This window comes from Protopterus annectens, chromosome 7.part0, assembly GCF_019279795.1.
Source record: "Protopterus annectens isolate FY-2018-M chromosome 7.part0, PAN1.0, whole genome shotgun sequence".
Taxonomy (NCBI): domain Eukaryota; kingdom Metazoa; phylum Chordata; order Ceratodontiformes; family Protopteridae; genus Protopterus; species Protopterus annectens.
In genome coordinates, this window is record NC_056739.1 from 802030744 (window position 1) to 802053927 (window position 23184).

General features: G+C 37.7%; 1 protein-coding gene across 5 annotated transcripts in view; it reads left to right on the forward strand.

The window, feature by feature from the left end:
* The window catches only part of LOC122806697, a 210472-nt gene that overhangs the window by 113973 nt on the left and 73315 nt on the right, over positions 1-23184 (forward strand). For all 5 annotated transcript variants that reach the window (XM_044077334.1, XM_044077335.1, XM_044077331.1 and 2 more), the window contains exon 5: positions 21369-21441. In XM_044077334.1, the coding sequence (XP_043933269.1) occupies positions 21369-21441 (73 nt within the window). The remainder of the gene's footprint in view (positions 1-21368; positions 21442-23184) is intronic.

Genomic DNA, 23184 nt, shown 5'->3' on the forward strand with positions numbered 1-23184 from the left:
TTGGCTTCTAAATATGTTCTAAAACATGTGGTCCATTTCTTAATGTGGCCCAAAAGCCAGAACAAGTGATATGGCAACATAGAAGTGTGCCTGGACTATCTTGTTTTTCTTACACAGGCAATGCAACAACAATGCAGTTGCCAATTTAAAGTTTTTCACTATTGCCTTTGGAAGTTAGATCTTTCACATAAAACTGACTTGTAGTGATATGATTGGTCATTTTCAAAGGGAGTGAGCCATTGATTGGACCAGTAAGCTCAGAAGGTGCAGTGCATCTGTAAGATTATATGAATATTAAGCATGAAACTCATTACTATACAATGGATCATTCTAACAGTCTGTGCTTATGATTTAGAATCCTGTTTGAAAAGATAAGTTCCACATTTTGCAAGTTTGTCATCTTCTAATCTTGGAGTCAACTACAGATCATTGATGGCAGCTTTGCATTCATTAAATGATGCTCTTTCCACAAAACTACAATCCTGGGTGTTTTAGTTCAGGATTAAGGAAAAAGTCATCCTTTTAAAGTAATCCATCATCTTTGAATGATAACATATAGCTGTGTCTTAGGAACAGTTTCTTTGCTCACCTTGATAAAGCAGTTAAGGTTGGAAGAAACATGGCAGATTTATGTAACAGTGGTAAAAACCCTGATCACAGCCCACATGGTCCAGAAAGACTTAGTGACACAGGCAAAGAAAGAGTGTGAAATGATGGGAATGAGAGGCTGTCCAATCCTGAGAGGAAATATGAAGTCTGGTCCTGTTCAACAGAGGCAGCCAGAGCCAGATCCAACACAAAGTGACCTAGGCAGCTGTCTAGGGCCTGGGGCTGCCAGAGGGTGGGGCTGACTTTAAAAAAAACACTCCATTAGCAAAAGAACATACAGTAGATTTCTTGTTCCAGTGTAGAATGGAAGACATCTGTGCATGCATTTGATGTAAGCACAGAAGGAAGTGATCATCTCGTGCATTGGTTTGATATGAGGAAGAGATCTGGAAGAAGTCAGCACTTGGGTTTCTTTGATTTGAGGAAGACATCACCTGCGTAGAAGATTTGATGAAAACACTACAGGACTTTGTAGCAGCCTGCATGTGTGAACAGCATACATATATATATATATATATATATATATATATATATATATACACATATATATATATATATATATATATATATATATATATATATAGTTATCATAAAATACTGAAATCTCGAATTTCAGTATTTCGTGACCATAAAGACAAATTTTACAAATGTCGAAAGTGCATAATCGTGAATTTGAATATTTCAAATTTGCGGTTATGACTTTACATTACGTGATGTGCGCTGTTTGGTTTGGATGTTGTTCAGCATAGTGTATGGATTTACATGGAATCTAATGGTAAGTCAGTGTTTTGTAAAGGTTTTGGGTGGGAGTTTGAGTGAATGTGAGATTGTTTGTAAGTTATATGTGTGGGTTAGTATAGGAAGGTGACTGTATGAGTGTGTAATTGTTGGATGTGTTGGTGTTTGTCTATGTTTGATGTGTGTGTGTGTGTGTGTGTGTGTGTGTGTGTGTGTGTGCGTGTGTGTGTGTGCGAGGGACTGTGGAATGTCTGAGTATGAGTGTGCTGTCTTTTACTGTTTGTGCAATCTCGGAGTTAGTATATATTAGTAAGGGGGTGTGCAGGGGGGCTTGCCCCCCTACTTATGTGTAGTGTAGGTATGTGGATGTGTGGTGTTTTGTTTTTGTGTGTTTATTTGTTTTGTAGTGTGGGTGTTGTGGTTTATTCGTGGTGTGGTGTATGCTGTGTGTTCAGGATTTGTGGTTTCGGGATTGTGAAGGTTCGATGTTTGAAGGTTTCGCCTTTATGGTTGCAAAATACTGAAATTCGAGATTTCAGTATTTCGTGATTGTAAAGTATAACCATATATATATATATATATATATATATATATATATGTATATATATATATATATATATATATATATATATATATATATATATATAAGAGAGAGACACACACAAAGAGAGAGAGAGAGAGAGCAAGCTTCTACAGCTAATTTGTTTTCCTTGGGCTTGAGAGAGAGATCGCTAATGCCTAGCCTGTACACAGAGCAAATGTTTTTCTGCAGGAGGTGTGTGTGTGTGTGTGTGTGTGTGTGTGTGTGTGTGTGTGTGTGTGTGTAAAATGCCCCCAAAATTAGGGGCACTGTCTGATTAAGAGACTTGCTTTAACTCAAACCCTGTACCTTAGCTAAAGGAAGCAAGAGTGTTAATCCCCCACACCAACTATCAGACCTCTAACAGTTTATCTTTTTTTTATTTAATAAATCACTGAGGATTTCATTCAGTGTCAGTCATTCGAGTGTCATAGATTTTTTGGGATTCACAAAAAAACATGTTGGTACAAAAGCTATTGATTTATTAACTTTTTTAAAAGTAGTCTGCTTTGTTAAAGTAGTCTGCTCTTATCAGTTTCCAGTTTTGCAGAACACCTCTGAATTTGCCTCATATTTATGCCCTGTCCTTGAGCAAGTCACTTAGACAGTGCTTTGGACAACTTGAAATGTGAGCTAGGCTCCTAAATGTTCCCCTGGCCTAAAAGCCTATTGACTACCTATGAACCATAATTTTTATGGTGTAAAGGAAGGAAGGAAGAAAGGAAAATGGTTGTAGTAAACAGGAGTATTATCATAATGAGAAACGTTGTTTGGATGTGATCCTTGGTTTCCTTGTTTTGTTGAATATTGACAGTGCATTCATTATTTAGCTGTGAATCAACTGGGCAACATGAAGTCTGTGAATTTAATATTTAACAATGAATACATTCATGAATATATGTTTAATTTAGCTTGTTGCACTCAATGTGTTTGGGCGACAACAGTTTGTGTAGCACTCAATGCCGATCAGAAAGGCTATGACCTGTTAGCTGCTTCCTGTAGTATGTGGTTTGATCCCCGAACCTTTATTTATCTTCTGTGGGACTGTGCCAAGTTACTTCATTAGACAGCACTTTTGGAATGCTCCTGAAATGGGAGACTTGTGTCCAGTGGACTGTCCCAGGCTGTTAGCAGATATGTTATGCAGTTGTCCTTTGAATTCTTGCACCTTTCACATAGACACTGACTAGTATTTCACCATATGCTAGTTGAGTTTGAATTTCAGCATGTCTCTTGTAGTTTAATGGGTTATCAAATACTTTTTATGAAATGTGAGTTTCAAGGGAAAAGAAATTTACTTTTTATCATGATGTCTATTTTTAATGTGAGAGTTGTGTTGTTTAGAAAATGGCTCAGTGTTTTTTTCCGGAAAATTTGAAATAAAAGTTTTAAATGAAAGGTAAATCTCTATGATCATTGCAAAGGTAAAGAAGAAAACAGTATGTGCACTGACAGGGTGAACAGTGTCTATGGTAATTAGGGACAGACAGTCAAGTAGTGGGGTGTTAGCATGGCTGGTGGGGTCTGAGTCATTACCCTGCCTGCATAGGCTCTCGTTTGTCAATGATCCACCTCTGTTGACTCTGAAGGTATATTCTGCAACAGTACAGCATTAATATCCATTCAAGTAGGTCAGACCTGTACTGTGCGATGTCTGACGGAATAGCTATTTGTGATAACAGAGAAGACACAGGGAGGTAAAACATGAGCTGTAGGTGTCCTGCAAGCATATAAGCCGCTAAAAGAAAAAAGTATGTTGTTGTATGCAATAGTATTTCTGATTTTTGTATGACTTGTGTGTTGTTGAACAAAAGCTGGTGCAGAATTTTTATTCTCTTTAACTGTATTGCTTTATTCATTGCACTAAGGAATTAATTAATTCATTAATAGGCCCGGATTGTGCAATATAGTGTAAACATGTTGCATTTTAGTAATACAGGTTTGTAGTAGCTTCTTTATAGCCTCTACTAACTGCAAAGGGGTTGACATTTTTCAAGGCATATAATCTGCATTACTTGGAGTGAAGATCAGAAGAATACATCAGACCCTAATGACAGACATTTTCAGCAAATAAAATGTAGAATTTGAAATGTAAGTTTACAGGTGACGTGTCGAAAGAAACTGAAACTACTTACACGTTACAGATAACGTAAAGAACCTTAGCAAATAACTGAATTTTAAGATACTGATAAAAAAAATAAAATAAAATCAGAAATATTTCAGACAACTCCTGGAGATTAAAGAGAAAGGCATTTTCAGAACCAGTTTTACTGCTGAGCAATATCTATGGTTTTTCAAAGTCATTAGAAACATCAGTGATTTAACTTAGATTACCTATTATGCTCATTTCTGCTTATATCTGGCGTTTTTGGACTGTCAGGGTCTGATTTCTTTGCTTGCCTGAGCCCTCCTTTAGATATTGTGGTATTTGCATGCTCTGTGTGTACAACCTTTGCAATTTTTCCCATTCTAGCTCACCTTCGGCCATGTCATTGGACTGAGCTGGTGTGGAGACTGTTTGTTGGAGGATGAGAAAGCTTATTGAACAAATGATTAAATAGTGCCAAACAGTGGCATTATGGGAAACTTGTGAGTGGTAGAGTATCTTAGACTGTTTTGAAAAGCTGCATGGAGCTAGACTGTATGACTCTGGATGACTACAAATGGAATGGAATGCGTATCTCAGTGACCTGCAGGAATGTTGAACTGCCAATATTTTTCCACTGTGAACTGAAGGTTTCCCTTGTTTTCCTTGACCTGTCTGGTTTGATTTTTGAAGTGAAAGTTATGTCTTTTGTTAAACATCATTGTTTGCCTACAGAGAACTGACAACCTCTGCTTTTCTTGAGTATTCTTTCAGATGACTTTTTTTCATCTTTGGAAGCAGCCTTTAAAGCACTATTAGTTTAATCTATCTGTATATTATTACTGGTATTATTATTATTATTATTATTATATTATTTATGTGTGAACTGCTACATACTGAAGGATTTATTGAACTGCCTTAGCAGGTTGTAATTTACCCATGTTATAAAGTCTTTTTTTATCTGTGTTAGTATACTTGGCTAATTTTATGTTGATAGTCATTAACTGATAGTGAATGTATTGCTTTAGTTAATTTGTTAGCCGGTTGTCATCTATTAGCAATTGGTTGTTAAGACTCTGGGCTATCTTTGTATTTTAAAACTAATTTTTGTTTTTCTTCCTAGAGTTGTATTTTTTCCAATGTGTGGGTATCCCAAGGCTCTTCTCTTACAGGGATCTACTGATAGCATTGCATATTTTTTAATTTATCCATAGAGCCTTTTGTGCCATTATAGTATAGGAGGCTGCAAACTACAAAGTCTGACAGAGCAGGTTTCAGGAGAATTTTTCCATCTTCATGCCTTGATGGCATTGCCTCGTCAGAGTCAGGAATTCTCAGTGCTTGGGTTGATGATGAGACCCGCAAATTCGCCATGGAGCTCCTCAATTTAATTGTGCCATTTGTCATTTTATTTTATTTGCAGTTTGTTAACCAGGAAAGCCCACTGGGCCAAAATGAGCCCGTTTTCAATGGAGACCCAGGGAGAAAAGCTCCATATACAATTATTACAAAGCTAATATCAACAAAGTTAAGTACAATACAATTTTCAAAACTACTAAAAACACAGCAATAGAGAAGACAGAAAAATAACATTTGATCAAGGTGTTGTAACAAAGCAGTGAATGAAATTAAAACAAGTAGTTTGTAGTACATAAGTATAATTTGGAGTGCAGGCACTTATGCACTCAGTTTCATGAGGTGAGAGGTAGGAAGAATTAGAGCAAGAGAGTAGAACAGTGAAAGGTGAGTAGGCTGAATTATAAGAAAAAAAAAGGGAGAGGGTGTGAAAATGAAATGAAGGGAGTCACTAGGCTGAGTTTTGAGAAAGGAGAGAAAAAAAGGATGGAGGAGCAGAAATGATATAGAGAGAGTCAGGTGGGGTGAAAGCATGAGCATTCCCAGTGAGAAGAGAGATGGGAATGGAGCATGGTCTTGTAAGTGGAGTGGTTTTGGGTGATTCGAATGTGGGGGGAAGTGAATTCCATAGGTGAGTGAGGGAGAAAGACAGGAGAAATTGCCCTGGCTCACGTAAGGATTTGTACACTTTGAGTAGGTTCTGGTTACTGGACCTGAGTAATCTGTTAGGATGATGCACGGTGAGTATGGAGGAGAGGGAAGGGCAGCTAGAGGGTTTGAAAATGAGTTTGTGAGCAGTTAACAGTTGAATGTAAGAGAGATAGTGGGGGAGTTCCAGCCAGTTCAAGGAGTGGAGTGCATTACAGTGGTGGGAGGAGGATTTGGTCCCAGTAGCAAACTTAGAGATTTTATTGTAGCAGGATGACAGCTTTGACTTTAGGGAGCATTGAAGGTTGGTAAGGAGAGGGGCTCCATACAAGAGAGAGGGGATGAGGTAGGAAATAGACAGTATATGTTTGTAAGAGGGAGTGAGATAACGGCTGTGACGATACAGCATTCCGAGCTTTTGGTGTGTTTTCTTAATACTAGTTTGTATATGAATGTCAAACTTTAAATGTTCATTAATGATAACACCTAGAAGTTTTGCATGGGAGACTATTTCAATGAATGACTGACTGACTATGGAGAAGGAATTTTTATCAATAGAGGTGTTTTTAGATGGGGTAAAGATCATGATTTTGGTTTTGGATGCATTGAGAGCAAGATGATTTTTCAGCATCCAAGACTCGGTACAAGAGAAAGCATCTTGTGTTAGTTGCATGTGTTTGGGGAGAGATTGAGCATAGCAAATTATGGTGGAATCATCCACATATTGAACAAGTTTGGCATTAGGAATGCACTATTAAAAATTTGTAATGAAGATGTTAAAAAGTAAGGGACCCAGGATTGAGCCTTTTGGAGCTCCTGTTGGGGTGTGAAGGAAGGAAGAGGTACTATTGTTCCACTTGACAGCTTGCTGTCTATTAGAAAGGCAACTGGAAAACTAGTTAATAGAGGAGGGGGAGAGATTGAGAAGCGAGAGTTTGGACAAGAGAAGGTTGTGGGAAACAGTATCAAAGGCCTTTGATAACTCTAGGAGAAGGCTAGATACAATGTTGCCAGAGTCTCGGGCACGGTTGATGATGTAGAGGAAAGAGAGAAGGGCAGTGGTACTACTATGTCAAGGTCGAAATCCGTGTTGAGTTAGAGAAAGGAATTAATTATCTAGGAGGTAGGGAAGGAGTTGCAAGTGTATACATTTTTCAAGGACTTTTGAGATCGGGGACAGGATGGCTATAGGACGGAAGCTGGAAATTTCAGTATTGTTTTCTCATTTGTGGAGGGGAATGATGAACGCTTTCTTCCAGAGGAGGGGTACATAGGATTCTTGGATTGCATGTTTGATAAGTATGGTGATGGGGAGGGCTATACCATTGGCAGCTAGCTGGAGAAAGGTAGATGGTAGGTTGCATGGCATGAGAGCATGGTTTTAGTTTCAGTGGAAGTTTTTTTATGGTGTGCATAGAGATGGGTTGTATGGTAAACGGGGGAAGATGAGTAGTGCTGATGTCAGTGGGACTAAAGTTGAGGGTGTGTGATGAGGGTAGAATAGAAGTGTTATTGGAGAATGATATGGTGAGCTTGGCTATTGCATCAATAAAGAAAGAGTTGAATTGGGTAGCTAAGATATGATCTGGAGAGTTAGGGTCAGGGCAGGGAATGTCTTTTATGCCGGGAGAGAGGAGAGCAGATATACTGTTCCGAAATGTTTTGGGGTTGGATCTATGATTGTTTTGAAGCTTGGAGTAGTAGGACTTTCAGTCTAAAGCAATTTGTTTTTTCACTTTATTACAGAGTTGCTTATACTCAGTAAGGGTGTTAGGTGTTTTAGATTTATGGTAATGCTTCCACGATTTATCTTGGAGATGCATGAGTGTAATAGTTGCATTAGTTAGCTAAGGAGTGGGTTTGGTTTTGATTCTTTTAGTTTTGGGGGGAGCGAAGCTATCTAGTAGGTTATTGAATGTAGTATTGAAGTTTGTAACAGCATCATCAAGAGGGAGGGTTTTTACAGGGTTCCAGTTCATATGTTTTAGTGAGTCAGAGAAAGCTAGAGGGTTGAAGTTTTTTAGGGAACGAGTTGTGATGTAGTTGTGGTGAAGATGGAGGGAGGATGGTGAGTGATGAGCAAAGGCAGGGAGATGATCACTGAGGGAGTTGGGTAGGGTGTGGTTGTCAGAAATGGAGTTGAGATGAGAAACTAATATCCAGTACAGAATACTACTGGAGTTATCTGTAGTAAATCTGGTAGGAGAGGTAATTATTTGGGTGTAGTTGTATAGGTTTATATTCTGAGGTGATGTATGTGATTGAGTAGAAGTCCAGTTTATATTTACATCACCTAGGAGTATAGTTTCATTGCTTATGTTGGATGAGAACCAGGAGACGATACCTTCAAGAATGGAAATGTGATTTCCTGGTGGAATATAAAGAGCAGCTATACATATGTTTTTATGGTTATTAATTTTCAGGAGGGCCAGGGTTAGTTTAGCTGTTGTGAAGTGGGGTATAGGCATGGTAAAGGATGTCACTGTTGGGGGGAGGAGGAGAAAAGTAGGGATACTCCACCACCTTTCTTTAGAGTTCTGTCATTTCTTATGATGTTGTAGTTGGGGGGACTAATTTTGGAATTTATTATGTGGGGTTTTAGCTATGTTTCGGTGATAGAGAGAATATCTGGATGGTAATGTGATAGCCAGGCATGAAGAGTAGGAAACTTATTGCATAAACTTTGGATGTTAATAGTAGCAAAAAGGAGAGATTTATGGTGAGAGGGTGAAGAAGACAAGTTAGGGTTAGAAGCATGGTTGTCTAAGGGTCCAGGATTAGGATGTATGTCACCAGAGAGGAGGAGGATAGAGATTAGTTGGAATAGGAGGGAGGCAAGGTCTTTCGATTCTTTGGAGTTGGTAGCAGGGTAGCTGGAGAGGTATGGATTGTGAGGGATTGGTACTGTATTACAGATATCAGGAAAAATCTTTCTAGTAAAGAGAAGAGAGTCATTATAGTAATCGAGGTGAGGGGAGATATAAGTTGAGAGGTGAGATTCTTTTAAGGCATGTATTGAAGTTGTATGATAGAAAGGGGAGTAAGAAAAGTCAGGTAGTCTGGTAAGATGGAGTAGGCAGCAGAGGAGGAAAGGTAGACAGATTAATAGTAGCGTATGCGTAGGATTGATTTGCATGGTAGTGTAAGGTTACAGTATGCAGTGAGGATGTACAGAGGGGAGAAGGAATTAGCAGAAGGCAAAGTGGTGTGTGGTCCTTGGTAGTAAGAATGGGGGAAGGTAAGAATAGGTAAAGGGAGGGTACTGGGTAGTGGAACTGGGAGGGGTTGGTGGATGAGGAGGTGGGTGGGGATTGTCCAGATAGGCTGAATGCTAGATTGGGTATGCTAGATTAGGTAGTTTCAACTATGACACATAAGTTTGGACATTTATTGAACTTTGCCTTCCAGCCTGAGTTAGAAGCTAAGACCTGGTACTGGAGCAGATTTCCTGGTTCGACCATTATCTGATGCACATTAACATTCACCCTGCTCTTAATTTGCCACCCAATTCATCATTAATAAGAGTAGAGACTTTACAACTGTAGCCTCAGACATTCTCGTCCTATCCTTGACAATTTATGTGAGGGAATCAGGGATGATGATCTACATGGTTGGTTTTGGCTTATAATCAAATTGTAGCTTAGTGTACTGGATTCAGTTTCCCCAGTGAATCCACACCTCTTGTGTGTTGTCTGCCATAACTCAAGGTATACATAAATTATGCTCTTTACACTGGCAGGTGCAATGGCTAGAGAGAAGGGGACATGGAAGGTTCTTTTCAAGGATAAACTTATTCTGAATGAGTATTATTGTCACTACCAGGCTGAGATCTTGAACAAAAGTGCTACTTTTTCCTTGATTGAGATCACAGCAACATTCACTTTACATGCTGCTATCTTTAAGATTGTCAACAGGTTGTACAGCCAGGTTTGCTTGGCATCCTAGAGAGATTTTCTGTTATTGAGTGTTGAAGGTGGTCCGATTTTTTGCAGATTAGGCTGTCAAGATCATATACTCTGCCTTCACTAGGTCTCAAGAAGAAGCTGTTCAAATGTCTGAGCTGAGTAGCTTGGATTAATGCTGGCTGAGTCTGAATATGTTGGTTATTACTGTATCATTGACATGATTTTAGCAATGTGTCTATCCTACCATAATCTTGATCAGGGGCCTACAAAATTGACCATGAGCCCATTAATTATTTGCATTGTTTGTTGTTTGTTAAGGAATGGGAAGTTCCTGGCCAACCTAAAGGAGATGCTGGTAATCCTAGTCCTCAAAACCATGTTTGGATTTGAATAGACTGGAGAATTATTGACTTGTCTCTAGCTTTCTATTCATTGGTGAAGTTCTTAAGATGGTGGTTTATGCACAACTGCAGTCCTTTAATGTCAAATGATCTGCTCGACTCGTATGATTTAGACACAGAATGGAGACTGCATGCATAAACATTCAAATGATTTCTTGATGGAGGGCATACCATAAGAAATACTGCATCCTGATTTTATGTGACCTCTTTACAGACTGAACCAGCACTGTGGTATTACTGTCACAATCCTGAACTGCCTTAAGTCTTTCATTTATTGCTGTACTCATCATATGGTGCTTAGCTAAATTTGTTAAGTTCACAACAGGGCTCAATCTTTGCTCATGGATAGCTACTAGGCATGCAATCCAGGCAACCATTAAAGAGCCTAGCCCAAATTCCCAATTGCCTCAAAGCACTGTTTGGTTAAATGACTTGCTGAAAGCCATACAGAAGGTATATGAAGGTGGAAAGATTCAAATCCTGCACCCTTGGCATGGAAAACATCTCTAATTGCCAGTTTCTTTGTTATTCCTTGTGTATATGCTGTCTTTAAAATGATCAGAACAATAATCAGCTGTACCTTTCCTTTTTTCTGGATCAAGTGATAGACTTTATCAGTTTAGAATACTGCTTGGATTCTACAGCTACATTAGGCTTACACAAATTGACTGAAATTCAGTGTAACCAAGGCAGTGGCTCTACTTGTGCATGCCTGGGCCAGATCCCCCTCACCCGGGCAGGAGCTGTCCTGGCCTGGCTGCTTTCTGCCTCGTTCTGCCTTCCAGACTTCTGATGCTAGCATGCATCAGTCAACCATTCCCCTGGTCTACCATTGATAAACTAGAGAAACAATCAGTTGCAGTTTGTCTCTGAGGTTCATGATCTGTGTTTTATTGGGTTGGGAGGGTGGCATAAAGGTTAAGGTGTTTACCTTATAAACACAGGGTGCAGGGTTTGAGTCTCACAAGGGATAATTGCCTAGGCTTAAAATGGCTCGCAAGGGCAGTTAGCTTAGGGCTAATCTATAAACCTATTGATGACATGCAAACTTTTCAGGATTACGTATTAGTGGTGATAAAGGCATTTTCATTTCTATTAATTCTGTTTTTAGTGTATAATTTTAGCATATTTTTTAGGTTAAGAGATATTTTAAACTGCTAAATTGCATTGTTTCCTATTTATTAGTAGTGCTTTTTTATTTTAAATACTTAATGGTAAGCCTTAAACTTGAGTAAATAAATAATAAGTGCAATTTACAAATCTGTTTGCAACAGTTCATAGAATGATAGGCATGTTTTTTTTTGTCTTCTTCAGTGTGCATTATGGTGCATTATGACTGGAAGTGTGAGAAGCCAGGGAACTTTTTTTTTGTTTTGATGATTTTGGTCCTCAGCTCTGCTGTGGCTAAGTGATGATTGAGGGCTGCTCATGCCGCATGGTAGTGCAGCTACAGCTCTGAGTTTATTTGATAAATGTGTGTTCCATTGTAGTGACAGAGCTATCAGACCAGCTGTTAAGAAAAGTGATGCAGTCTTAATGTCAACACTTCACCTGACTCTGTTAACCTAGACAGTCCCTGTCTTCCTATGGGGTGAGTGTAGAAGTCATCAGTGGGTAAAATAATGTCTATAAATCCAGCCCTCCCACACAGAACTAACAGGTATGTGCCATTTACTATATAATGCTAAAGGTAAAGACAAACATATTCTTCAGGATTTAATTCTTAGCTAGTCTAATAAACTAATCTTCCAAGTTAAGTAGAGTTCTGCCACATTCCATGCATTTTCATTAATGTTAAAAGGCATCACATCATCTAAATTTTACAGTACTAGATAACTGAAACAATTATTACTTTTATTAACTAGTCTCAGAATTTACATCAGACTTCACTACATTACTATTTGTGTAATATGAGCTTCAAATAAAAATCTCTACTGTCTCCAAAGATTATTTATACCTATAAGACAAAACACTGCATACTGAAGCACATTTTCAAAAGTATCATCTTTGTTTTTTGCAAGGTGTATTTATTATGCTAGAAACCTGCATTTTGAGATGGATACAGATACTGGAAGGTCAGATGGGAGACTTTGATGAAGTGGTCAACAGATGGCTTTCCTGTCCCAGGTTGATGGAAAAGGAGAAGTTACCATCTGGTGAAGACCGAGTACCTTGCAGGCAAACTCACATTACTCAGGTAGTGCCAGGATATACAGCATATGGTATGATATGGGACACATGCACCCTTGAAATTGCATCATTACATGGTGAATAATCGGATTAGAATTGTAACCAGCCATCTGCAGTATGATCTCTGTCTGTCTGTCTGCACTCATCTGGCTTACCCACTCAAGTCCTCATTACCTTTATTCTTATGATTTGTTTAGCCACTGAAGCTCTATGGTCAGGAGTCCCTTCAAAGGTAAAGGTAGTCAGGAGTCAAGTAGTGAATGGAGTGGGCAAAAGAAAACAGGTCCGAGCTTCTATTCTGGACACATGAGATCTTTGGGACACTGTACAGATACTTTCCCAGTCAGTCAAATAAAGCCACCCTGTATTATTATTATTATTATTATTATTATTATTATTATTATTATCATTATTATTATTATTATCATCATCATCATCATTATTATTATTATCATTATTATCATCATCATCATCATCATTATTATTATTATTATTATTATTATTATTATTACTACAAGACATTAGTCCTTTAAATATGCCTATTATTGAGACTCATATAATTGCTGGTCACTTAATTAATATAAAGGCAAACACACAATTGCTTGATTACCTAAAATATCAAGCAGGAACTCTGTATTTGCAGATGCTAAGAAAAAAAAAACTTAAAGCAGCAAATGGCCACATATAGTAAAGGATCTGTCACTTGACAGTGTGGTCTTTTGAAAGAAATGTTCTACTGTTTGTACAATCTGTGCCAAAAGCACCTTATTTTTACTGATAATGCTAAATTAGCCATACAGTTTGAAGGTATTATTTTTCAAATTGATTCTGTTCCAAAGGATGAACTGGAATTTAAATTATTTCACATACGTCTAATAATTTCTCAGACACTTGTAGTTACTTTCAGAAGTGATTTCAGCACAGGGCTGTCATGTACATGAGACTGTTCTGTTCCAGGACTAGCTTATGTACACCTGCATGGAGCTGTCATGATGCGGTCAGCCATGTACACCTGCATGAAGGTGTCATGAGGTGGTCAGCCATGTGCATCTGTATGGAACTGTCATGATATGATCAGCCATGTACACCTGCATGGAGCTGTGGCCATGTGATCAGCCATATACACCTGTATGGAGCAATATCCATATCTCCATCTCGTCAGTCATGTGCACCTGTATGGAGTTATTACCATGTGATCAGCCATGTGCACCTGACAGGCCTTTGCAAGTTCATAAGGACTTTTTCAGTGCTATTGTTTTCTTTTTATGCTGCATACAGAGATTTTTTATGATTTTCCTCATTAATCTTGTTTTTAAGGAGGGGAAGGCAGCCATCATCTTATTTTAGTTTTTGCATTCCATGCAATTGAATTATCAATATTAATGGTCCAGTGGTCATACACTGCACATAACTTACTTTCTTTTTAATTTGGGAAGTGCTAGATACTGTTATACAATATACCATCTATTTTTCCAGGATAAAGAATTATTTAAAGAAATGTAAATGTAAATTGGTTCTCGGCATCGGTGTGGTCAATTTTGTGCCTTCCATATTCTGGGTTTAGTGAACATGTCTTATATCCAGTTGAAAAACTCCATTTTTGACCACAGGTTCAGTTTATGTTCCCTTTCTAGCTATGAAGCAATTTTTCATAATATTAAATACATTATAACTGTGTTAACTGACCAGCATATTGTAAACTAACATTATTCTTAAGACGTTAATTAATATGTTATTATAAATAATCAACCACATAAGAGAATCCTTGCAACATTTCTTAAAGGTGTGAAGTCTAGCATTCACACCTGGACCAGGAGAACAGTCTAGAAAATAGTTTTCTTTCTGGATACTAAATACTGAACTTAGAGGAATTCAAAGCAGCCAATGGTCTGGTCACATCACTTGGTTATATTTCATCTTGTGTCAAAATATAATTCTGAAGAAAGAATAAGAGGGATTCACGATGGATACCACAAAGTGTACACCATGTGATCTTTTCTGAGTTAATAGACTGAAAAGCATTGTGGTAGGGCTATTGCTGAATTCAGAAAAATTACCTCAAGGTGTACACATATTGTTCACCTTGTGTTAATCTTTATGAATCCCCCCCAAAGATTTGTACTTCTCTTTCTGAAAACTAAGAAGTTGAATTCATGTTATAACATTTTAGTCAGTAAAATGTACCAGCTTTACTTAATAGCAAACAGACCTCTGTTAAGTCATTATGGTACCATTATATAAGGGGAGTGCAGAAAAAGTCAAGGAAACTGCAGGCCTGTTAGCTTAACAACAGTGAGGGGAAAGACATGGAAAGAATCACAAGGGGAGGTTCGTACCTCTACAGAGGACAGCAAATATTAGGACAGCAATGGGTTCACAAACAGTAAGAGTTGGCAGTCCAAAATCTATTCAGTTTTATGGATGGGTTGCAGGTGAACCTGATGGGGGAGTACTGCAAATATGGTGCATGTGAGCATCAGCATGATCTTTGTTTCAGCCTCATACAGCACAGAAGACTGATAGAAATGCTGCAAAGGACTGTGGGTAGAATCAAGACTGAGAAACGGGATATCTGCATGGCTGAACAGTAGGACACAGATGGCTGCGGTGAGAGGGACAATGTTAGGAATTAGGAAAGTACCAAGTAGAGTCTGTCTGAGGTCCAGTACTCATTCACAGGGATGCCTTAGAGATCTCTGTGTGAACAGTGAATTGGGTTAACCTCTCTGCTGCTGACACAAAGCCAGGTGCAGCAATGCATGATGGGAGTAGAGAGTCTAAGGAAGGATTTACAATGGATGAACAAGTGAGTAGAAAAGTAACAGTTGAGATTTAGTGTGCAGAAGGCTCCCGGCATCTTGTTTTGTTTAAAAAGGATGATGTACCTTCTGGTTGAGTTCAGCTTGGTGAAAGATCACTGTTTTCCAAAATAAATCACATCCGGGGTTATTTCTGAGTGCACACCTGCAGTGAACCTTTTTCTTTTCAAAGATTTCTCCCTTCTTCATGTTTGTACAATAATAGAGTTTGGGGTATGGAGGTCCCCACATGTGCATGAGACTCTTCTGTTTCAGGGATGGCTGTACTTGCCTACAAAAGCACTTTACCTTTTTTTTTTTTTTTTTATCTGGACAATGTTATAAGTGGTTGCTTTTATCTGATTGTAACCTCCATCCTAATATAACTTGATGAGTCATAGTGGAACCATGCAGAAAATGCAAAGTCCTCCACTTGGGCCATAAAAACTTTGATATGAGGTATCAACTGGGAAGAGCAGAACTGATGGCAACAGAATAGAAAAAGGATGTGAGGGTGCGGAACACTCATGCAGTGGGCCACCATGACTACAGTGAGAGGGGAGTGGCAGCAGCAAACAGAATACTGGTTTGTACATCCAAGGGAAAAGATCTCAGAACCTCAAAGTTAATGCTGCCAGTCTACAGGGACCCTGACTAGACCACGTCTTAAGTACTGTGTGCGGTTCTGGAGGCCATACAAGGAAAGGCTATTAGGTTGCTGAAAGGAATCTAAAGAAAAGCCACCAGCAGGATCCTTCGGATAGAGGCGGAAGGTATTTGACTATTGACTGGAAGAGCTAGAGCTTTTCTCACCTGAGACTTGAAGAGATGGGGAGGAGGGCATGTTATTAGAACACAAGATCATGTCAGAGTGATATGAAGGGAATATCTGCAATAGGAAGGACAAAAGAGGAACACAGGCAGCAAATTATTGGGATTTCCTAATCCATGGATCTCTAAAAGTACTTTTTTTTTCAAAGAGTGGGTTGCAGACATCTGGCATGGAGTACTAAAATCAGCAGTGGAGAAGAACTTAACAATGACATTCAGGTTAACAATGACATGGGATAGGTCAAAAAGCAGGAGGAGAAGTTAGCGACGGTGTAGAGACAGAAGATTAAGTGCACTTAAATAGACAGAATAGGTAAGCATTTAAAATATAATATAATTTAATATAATATACTATAATATAATATACTGTAATATAACATATTAAGGGGCCTTATGAGACAAATTAGCCACCTTCATAATAGAAAAATAATGCAGATATGACAATTATAAGCACATTTATTCATTTAAAAAGTTTTCTAATAGTAAACTATGCAAAGTATATTCTTGAATAGAAGGAAAATGCAAAGTATTGTTTTTAAAAGCTTTAGACAAAGAAAAAAATATGTGTTCATAATAAATAGCCACCAAGAGGAATATTTTAAAATAGATATTACTTATACATAATTTATAAAATATATTACATGCAAACAGTATACAACTTTTACAGTGCTTCAGTCAACTAAAATAATAACTTGTTGGCTTCACAGAATGAACCTCTAGGATTATTTCCAGGTCATTTTTCTCAAAGGTATCATTACAGTAAACATGAGAACAGCCCAGCAGTAAATGCATTTTTGAACACACTTTTTCACATCATGGATATGTACCTCTGGTTATATAACATGTGTTAGACTGTAAACACATTACCTAACAAAAATGCCTTGAAGCCTCAGGTTCAGAGGGCATTCAAATTGAATTTTATAAAATGTTCCAAGGAATCCTAGCTCCAGCTTTACTGGTTTTAAACTGCCTTGTAACTATTTATTCTTAAAATCTGCCTAAGAGACTTATAAGGCCAAAATCATTTAAATTCCATAAAATGCAAAAAGTTGTCTCTCAACCTCTTAGTGCAAGAATTCAGACAAAGCCAAAAATAATGGGGTAGTCAAAGGTCTAGAGTTGTGAACAGGTGTTAACTATTGCTCTTCCAAATTTAGAAAGTTGCTAGAATGCCAAGTTTTTTTACCATGCATTTTGTGTTATCGTTTACGGTCTTCAGTCCTTAATGATTTGCCTGAAAACCACAAATGTTATGAGGAATAGACAAAAAATATGAGGCAAAGTCTGAACATTTTGAAAAATTCTGGACAGTTGAGAAGTATGTGCAAAATCATTGGATGGCCTGCAAAGTCATTGCCTGATATCTTTACTGAAGCCTTTTCATTCCTTCCTTTCAAATTTTCAGTTTCCTTTTGTGCTCACTAGATCTATGTTTACTATTAATCAAGCTATGTAGGCTGTAACATACAGAATGATAAATAACAGTGATAAACCATTGTTTGACACTGACCTGCTCAGAGGCGATCTGTGCCTGACGTATAAAGCCATGTCCAACCCGGAATTAATGGACATGCTGCACCTCAGAAAATCCAAATCCCATCAAGCTACGTGCTCGAGAGACTTGAACCTCAGCACTGAAATAAATAGGACATGCTGGAGGGACAGATTCATAACCCAGAGGCTCCCTTCACTCTGGAATAAAATCCCAGTCCAGGTTAGGCAGAGTCCCTCATTGACTCTCTTCAAGTGGAATCTTGATGAGTGGATGGGGGATCGTAGGTTTACCCTGGGTATCACTTCTGTGTCACTGTTAGACAGAGGCACAGTATACTAACCTCGAAAAAGGGCATAGCAAAATTCATTTAAAATGGGTGGCGAAAGCCAAACACACTCTGGCTAGGCTTATAAATGCCCTAGGGCAGATAGCCTAGTATGAACCTATGAACCTATGAACCTATGGATGGCAGTAGTTACCTAACAAATGTTTTGACTTACTAAACCATCATTTTTTTCTCCCTGGCTCCTATATAGCTCTGTGGTATTCCATATTACATTTTCAAACTATAACTGAATAATATTGAACAATTCAGTACACCAAAACTGCCTCAAGTATTTATTGGTGCATTTTTTTTTTTACAAAATAATAGAGCTAAGCAGGGCTGCCTAATCCCCTTACATGCATTTGAACACTTGAACAAACTTTACACAGCTAAATCCTGTGATCAAGGATATTAAATTGAATTGTCTCCCAGGAAGTATAAATATTTCGAATACACTGGTGATTTCATTCTAACAGTGTCAGATGTGAAGGCTTAATTTCCTAAATTGTTTTCCTTAGCAGTACGTACTAAAGTTATAACTGGCTATCAATCACAAATCCTGACAGTGACATGGAGAAAATTTGAATATACAGAAGTATACATCTCAGCTATGCAAAATTGACTGAATAGAATTCATGGCATCATGAAGATACTGTTCTAAATGCAGTATAATATTATGCAGGGTTTGCTTTCGCTAAAAATAGCAACGACAGAATGGTCTGTCTGTTTTTTTTCATGTTTTTTTTTTCTTTTCAACTTAAATACCTCATGTTTACCATGAATGCTTTGGTCCCAACAGAAGTAAGTCAAGCCTTTAATATTAAAAGACATTGACCTAAATTTCTGTAGTATGGAGGAACATATGACTGCTGACACCTTAAACAGTGGCTTGAATAGCCAGACCTCTTTGCTATATATCTTAGCAGATATCTGCAAATGAGTAGAACTTTTTCATGCTTTCTGGGAAAACATTTACTCTGTTTAAGAAACAAATATTAGCACTTTATTACCTGGTTGCAATGAGAAAGTCACCAGAGAAAATATTTACCTCTCCAATTTCCATTTTTGTTCAGTAAAGCTATAGATAAAGCGGAGTTTCCTCAGTATCTGCATTTAAGTATATTTGACACTTTACTGGATTGCTGTAACATTTTCACTTAAATCAGTAAACCCTTGAGTATCCTTTATTTATTTCACTGCTAATATCAACCAATTTTAAATAAGAATGTTCAAACCAGTGTTTTAAAATATAATCCTACTGTAAGCATATTTCAGAAATTAAAGAAAATCTACCCAAGGTCAGTATAAGAAAGATCAAACTTTGTGGTTCTCTACACCAAAGACGCACCAAAATAGTTGTTCAGACTATATGCACTTTATATCTCAATGGAAACTGATAATTCAGATTTCTTGGAGTGTAAATATAAGACAAATAAGTTACAGGTACTACAAATTTATTATTGGACTGGGTTACGTTTTCATTATAAAAACTTTTCTTCTCCTAGGAAATGAGCAATTCAAGTGATTCTTTTATAAATAAAACTAATTTGTGTCTTACTTTAATTATTCAGATTTTTATGGGGGGGGTCTCAGATTTTTGCTAGCATGGCGGTCGCTGCCTAAATCTTTGATATTATCATTAAGTGGTACTCCGCTAGATTAAAACGTGGTGAAACCAAACATTCAGTATAGATACTTATTACCTTGGTATTATATTATTCTCTATTGCTGATGGTTGGCTTTTAGCTGACCTACCTAAATGTCTGATTAAGGAGGTTCAAACTATTGTATTAGCAGGTCCATCTGCCAAGGACTTATTCTTGAATGCTGAAATCAGTCTCTCTCAGACCATTTGGCGTTAGCGAGGCTGAAACCGTTGCATTAGCAGGTCCAGCTGCCAAGGACTTATTCTTGAATGCTGAAATCAGTCTCTCTCAGACCATTTGGCATTAGCATGGTTATAACACACTTTTTTTTTTTAGATGTCAGCCATTTCGACTTTGGATTGACATTTACTTAGTTCCACGTTGCTCACATTCTATCTTTTAGTCTATATGTGGTTTATATTGCCATTAGTTATGCTTCTTTGTTCTCAAAAATGTACAGAAAAGATAGAAATGATAAATGACTGCTGGTCAGTGTTTAGAAAAGTTGATCTTGTAGGGGGTAACTTTACAGGGCAGCAAAGATGTTCTTGTAGCATCAAACTTTGGTTTATAGGTAAGTACTAAGCTAGCTGACCATCCAGGCCATTTTAAGCCTAGCCAATTTCTTTTTCGGGGTCAAAATAATGCCCTTTGCAGAACAAAGTGTCATGAAAGAACTTTTGCGACTAAAAAATGCAGAGGGCAGTTAGGCTGCGCATGCTAGAGTTATAAAGATAACAATAGAGATAACTGGACAGCATGACGTCATAAATATATTTAAGAGAATGTGAGACTATAAGGTGATCCTCATGGAATGGAAAATGGTAGTCATGATCTCCATTTCAGAAAAGTGAGAGGACAGAGTTGAGGAAATGAGTACTGACTAAACTAATAATCTAACAGTAAATCTGTAATGGACACCAGGCCACAACAGAAAAACAAATTTAGTAGAAAATAACTCGCTGAGATATGAACAAAAAGGGTGAAGATGTGAAGAAAGTGACTGTGAAACTCGTGTCCTTACCTTTTTTGTTCCTATCCCAGTGAGTTTGTTTTCTAATAAATTTGTTTTTATTTTGTGCCATGGTGTCAGTTGTGGATTATTGATTTTCCACTTGAACGGAATATATTCTTTATTCCATCCTTGTCTTGGGCTACCAACAAAACTAATCTTTGTAGTATGAAAATATGAAATCCCTTTCACAGGAAACACTAGTTTACTGCTTGAGGCCATCAAACTACAGGATCTTAAATTTATGGTAAATAGATCATGCTAGATAAATCTGCTGTGACTTTTTTTTTGGGGGGGGGGCACCAAAGCCCATAGATGGTATAGATGTGTTTATTCATACTTCAGTAAGGTTTTTGACACAATGCCAGGCAGACAATTAAATAAGATGTTGACCAATCTTCAAATACAGTGCAAATAAATACCATGAGTAAAGGTATTTGTTGTGATGAAATGGGTGTTCTAGTCAAGTACCATTATTGTTAGTAGTAAGCCAAACTTCTCTGTATCTATGTAAATAAATGACATATACTGCAGTCTCTTGAATAAGGCTTTCTTAGTTGTTTCTTAAAGAAAATATAGCTCTTGCAGGAGTTTTGCAACTCCTGTAATTTGCATTGAATTGAGTTGTTGCAGCGATTATGTTTAATGAAATTGTTGGGTATATTACTCCCAATTTATTATATCTTTGAAGGAAAATTGGTTGCAGTGCACATATAGAGAAATTATTTATGTTTGTTTGCTTTTTCAGAGAGGAAATGGCTGGTAATATGGAAGATATGGTGCCACCTGCCTCCCCATATGAGCGAGAGATTTCCATGCCAGTGAGTTGCTTCCTCATTCCTCATAAACAGTTGCTACCTTTTATGCTGGTGAAACGGTTTTCTTATTCTAGGCCAGATTATTGTTTGGGGACTGGGCAAAATATCAGCGATTCAGTGAAACAGTAACAGTGGCTCAGAAAGGCTGATGCCAGGTTTGGACAGTAACAGTGGCTGATGAAGGTATTTGTCAGGTTTGGGCAGTAACAGTGGGTCATCACTATTGCACAAGTATTTCTGAGAAACCACATTGGTGGCATGTCTTCAGCAGTGACTTTATTACTATTGTACAGGTATATCTCAGTAACCACATTAGTGGCATGCCTACAACAGCGACTTTAGTACTGTTGTGCAGGTACAACTGAGTAAAAACATTAGTGACATGTTTACAACAGCGATATTAGTACTATTGTACAGGCTCATCTGAGTAACCATATTAGTGGCATGTCTACAACAGCAACTTTAGTACTATTGTGCAGGTAAATCTGAGTAACCACATTAGCAGCATGTCCACAACAGTGACCTAAGTACTATTGTACAGGTACATCTGAGTAACCACATTAGTGGCATGTCTCTAACACCAACATTAGTGCTATTGTGCAGGTACATCTGAGTAAAAACATTAATAATGTGTCTATAACAGTGACATCAGTACTATTGTGCAAGTACATTTGAGTAACCACATTAGTGGCATGTCTACAACAGTGACTTTTGAACTATTGTACAGGTACATCTATGTAAACACATTAGTGGCATGTCTAAAGTAATGACTTTAGTACTATTGAACAGGTCCATTTGAGTAACCATATTAGTGGCATGTGTACAGCAGCTATTTGCTTAAAATAGTACCCTCAAGTTGAAATGCATTTGTGTGCGAGTGTGTGCATATATGTGTGTGTGTGTGTGTGTGTGCGTGCGTGTGTGTGTGCGTGTGTGTGTGTGTGTGTGTGTGTGTGTGTGTGTGTGTGTGTGTGTGTGTGTGTGTGTGTGTGTGTATGCAAGAAGCAAAAATGTCCCACAGTAAATGGTTTATGACCTAAAATATCATAGCAAAAGAGAGTGATGCCTATGAAAAAAAATGACAAAACCTCCCACCTTTGCATGGGAGATATACAGATTACTCCTTAAGGACATATTAATGTTCCCGTACATTTTGAAGAGACATTTTTTTTGTTTCTGTTTGTCATGTCAGGTTTACTCGGCTATTAGGGTAATCAGCTAATAGGGAATAACATTCCTGACCTGGTGGTGGCTGCAGTTCAGAAGATTTTCCTTGAAGTCTTGTGATTATATACTGTCTTGATAAGTTAGGTCATTATTCTCGAATGTTTACTATAAACGTACTTCCATTTAAAGGCAACCAGTATTGTTTGGAAACTTTGATGGCATTTAATATTCACTTGCTATTCATTTATTTTTCAGTTACATGCCAATATGCTGAAAACTATTCCTATGATATCATTATTCTTAATGGGAAACCTACATGTTTGTGCTGTACCTTCCTTAACTGTAATGCGTTACTTAAAAATGTGTACTGTTAATGTGAAAGTGCTCTACAGGTTCTGGCATGAAGATGAAAGTTCTTTGGTGCAACCATTAAAAGAAGAGACTTCTGTATAGAAAAAGGATATATAATAATATTTAGAAATTCAGTTATAAATGAATCTAAGAGGAATATGGTTACTAGGAATTTTTAACAGACTATTGTTTTGGTAGTCTCCAAAATTTAGTTCACCTTCTTAATAA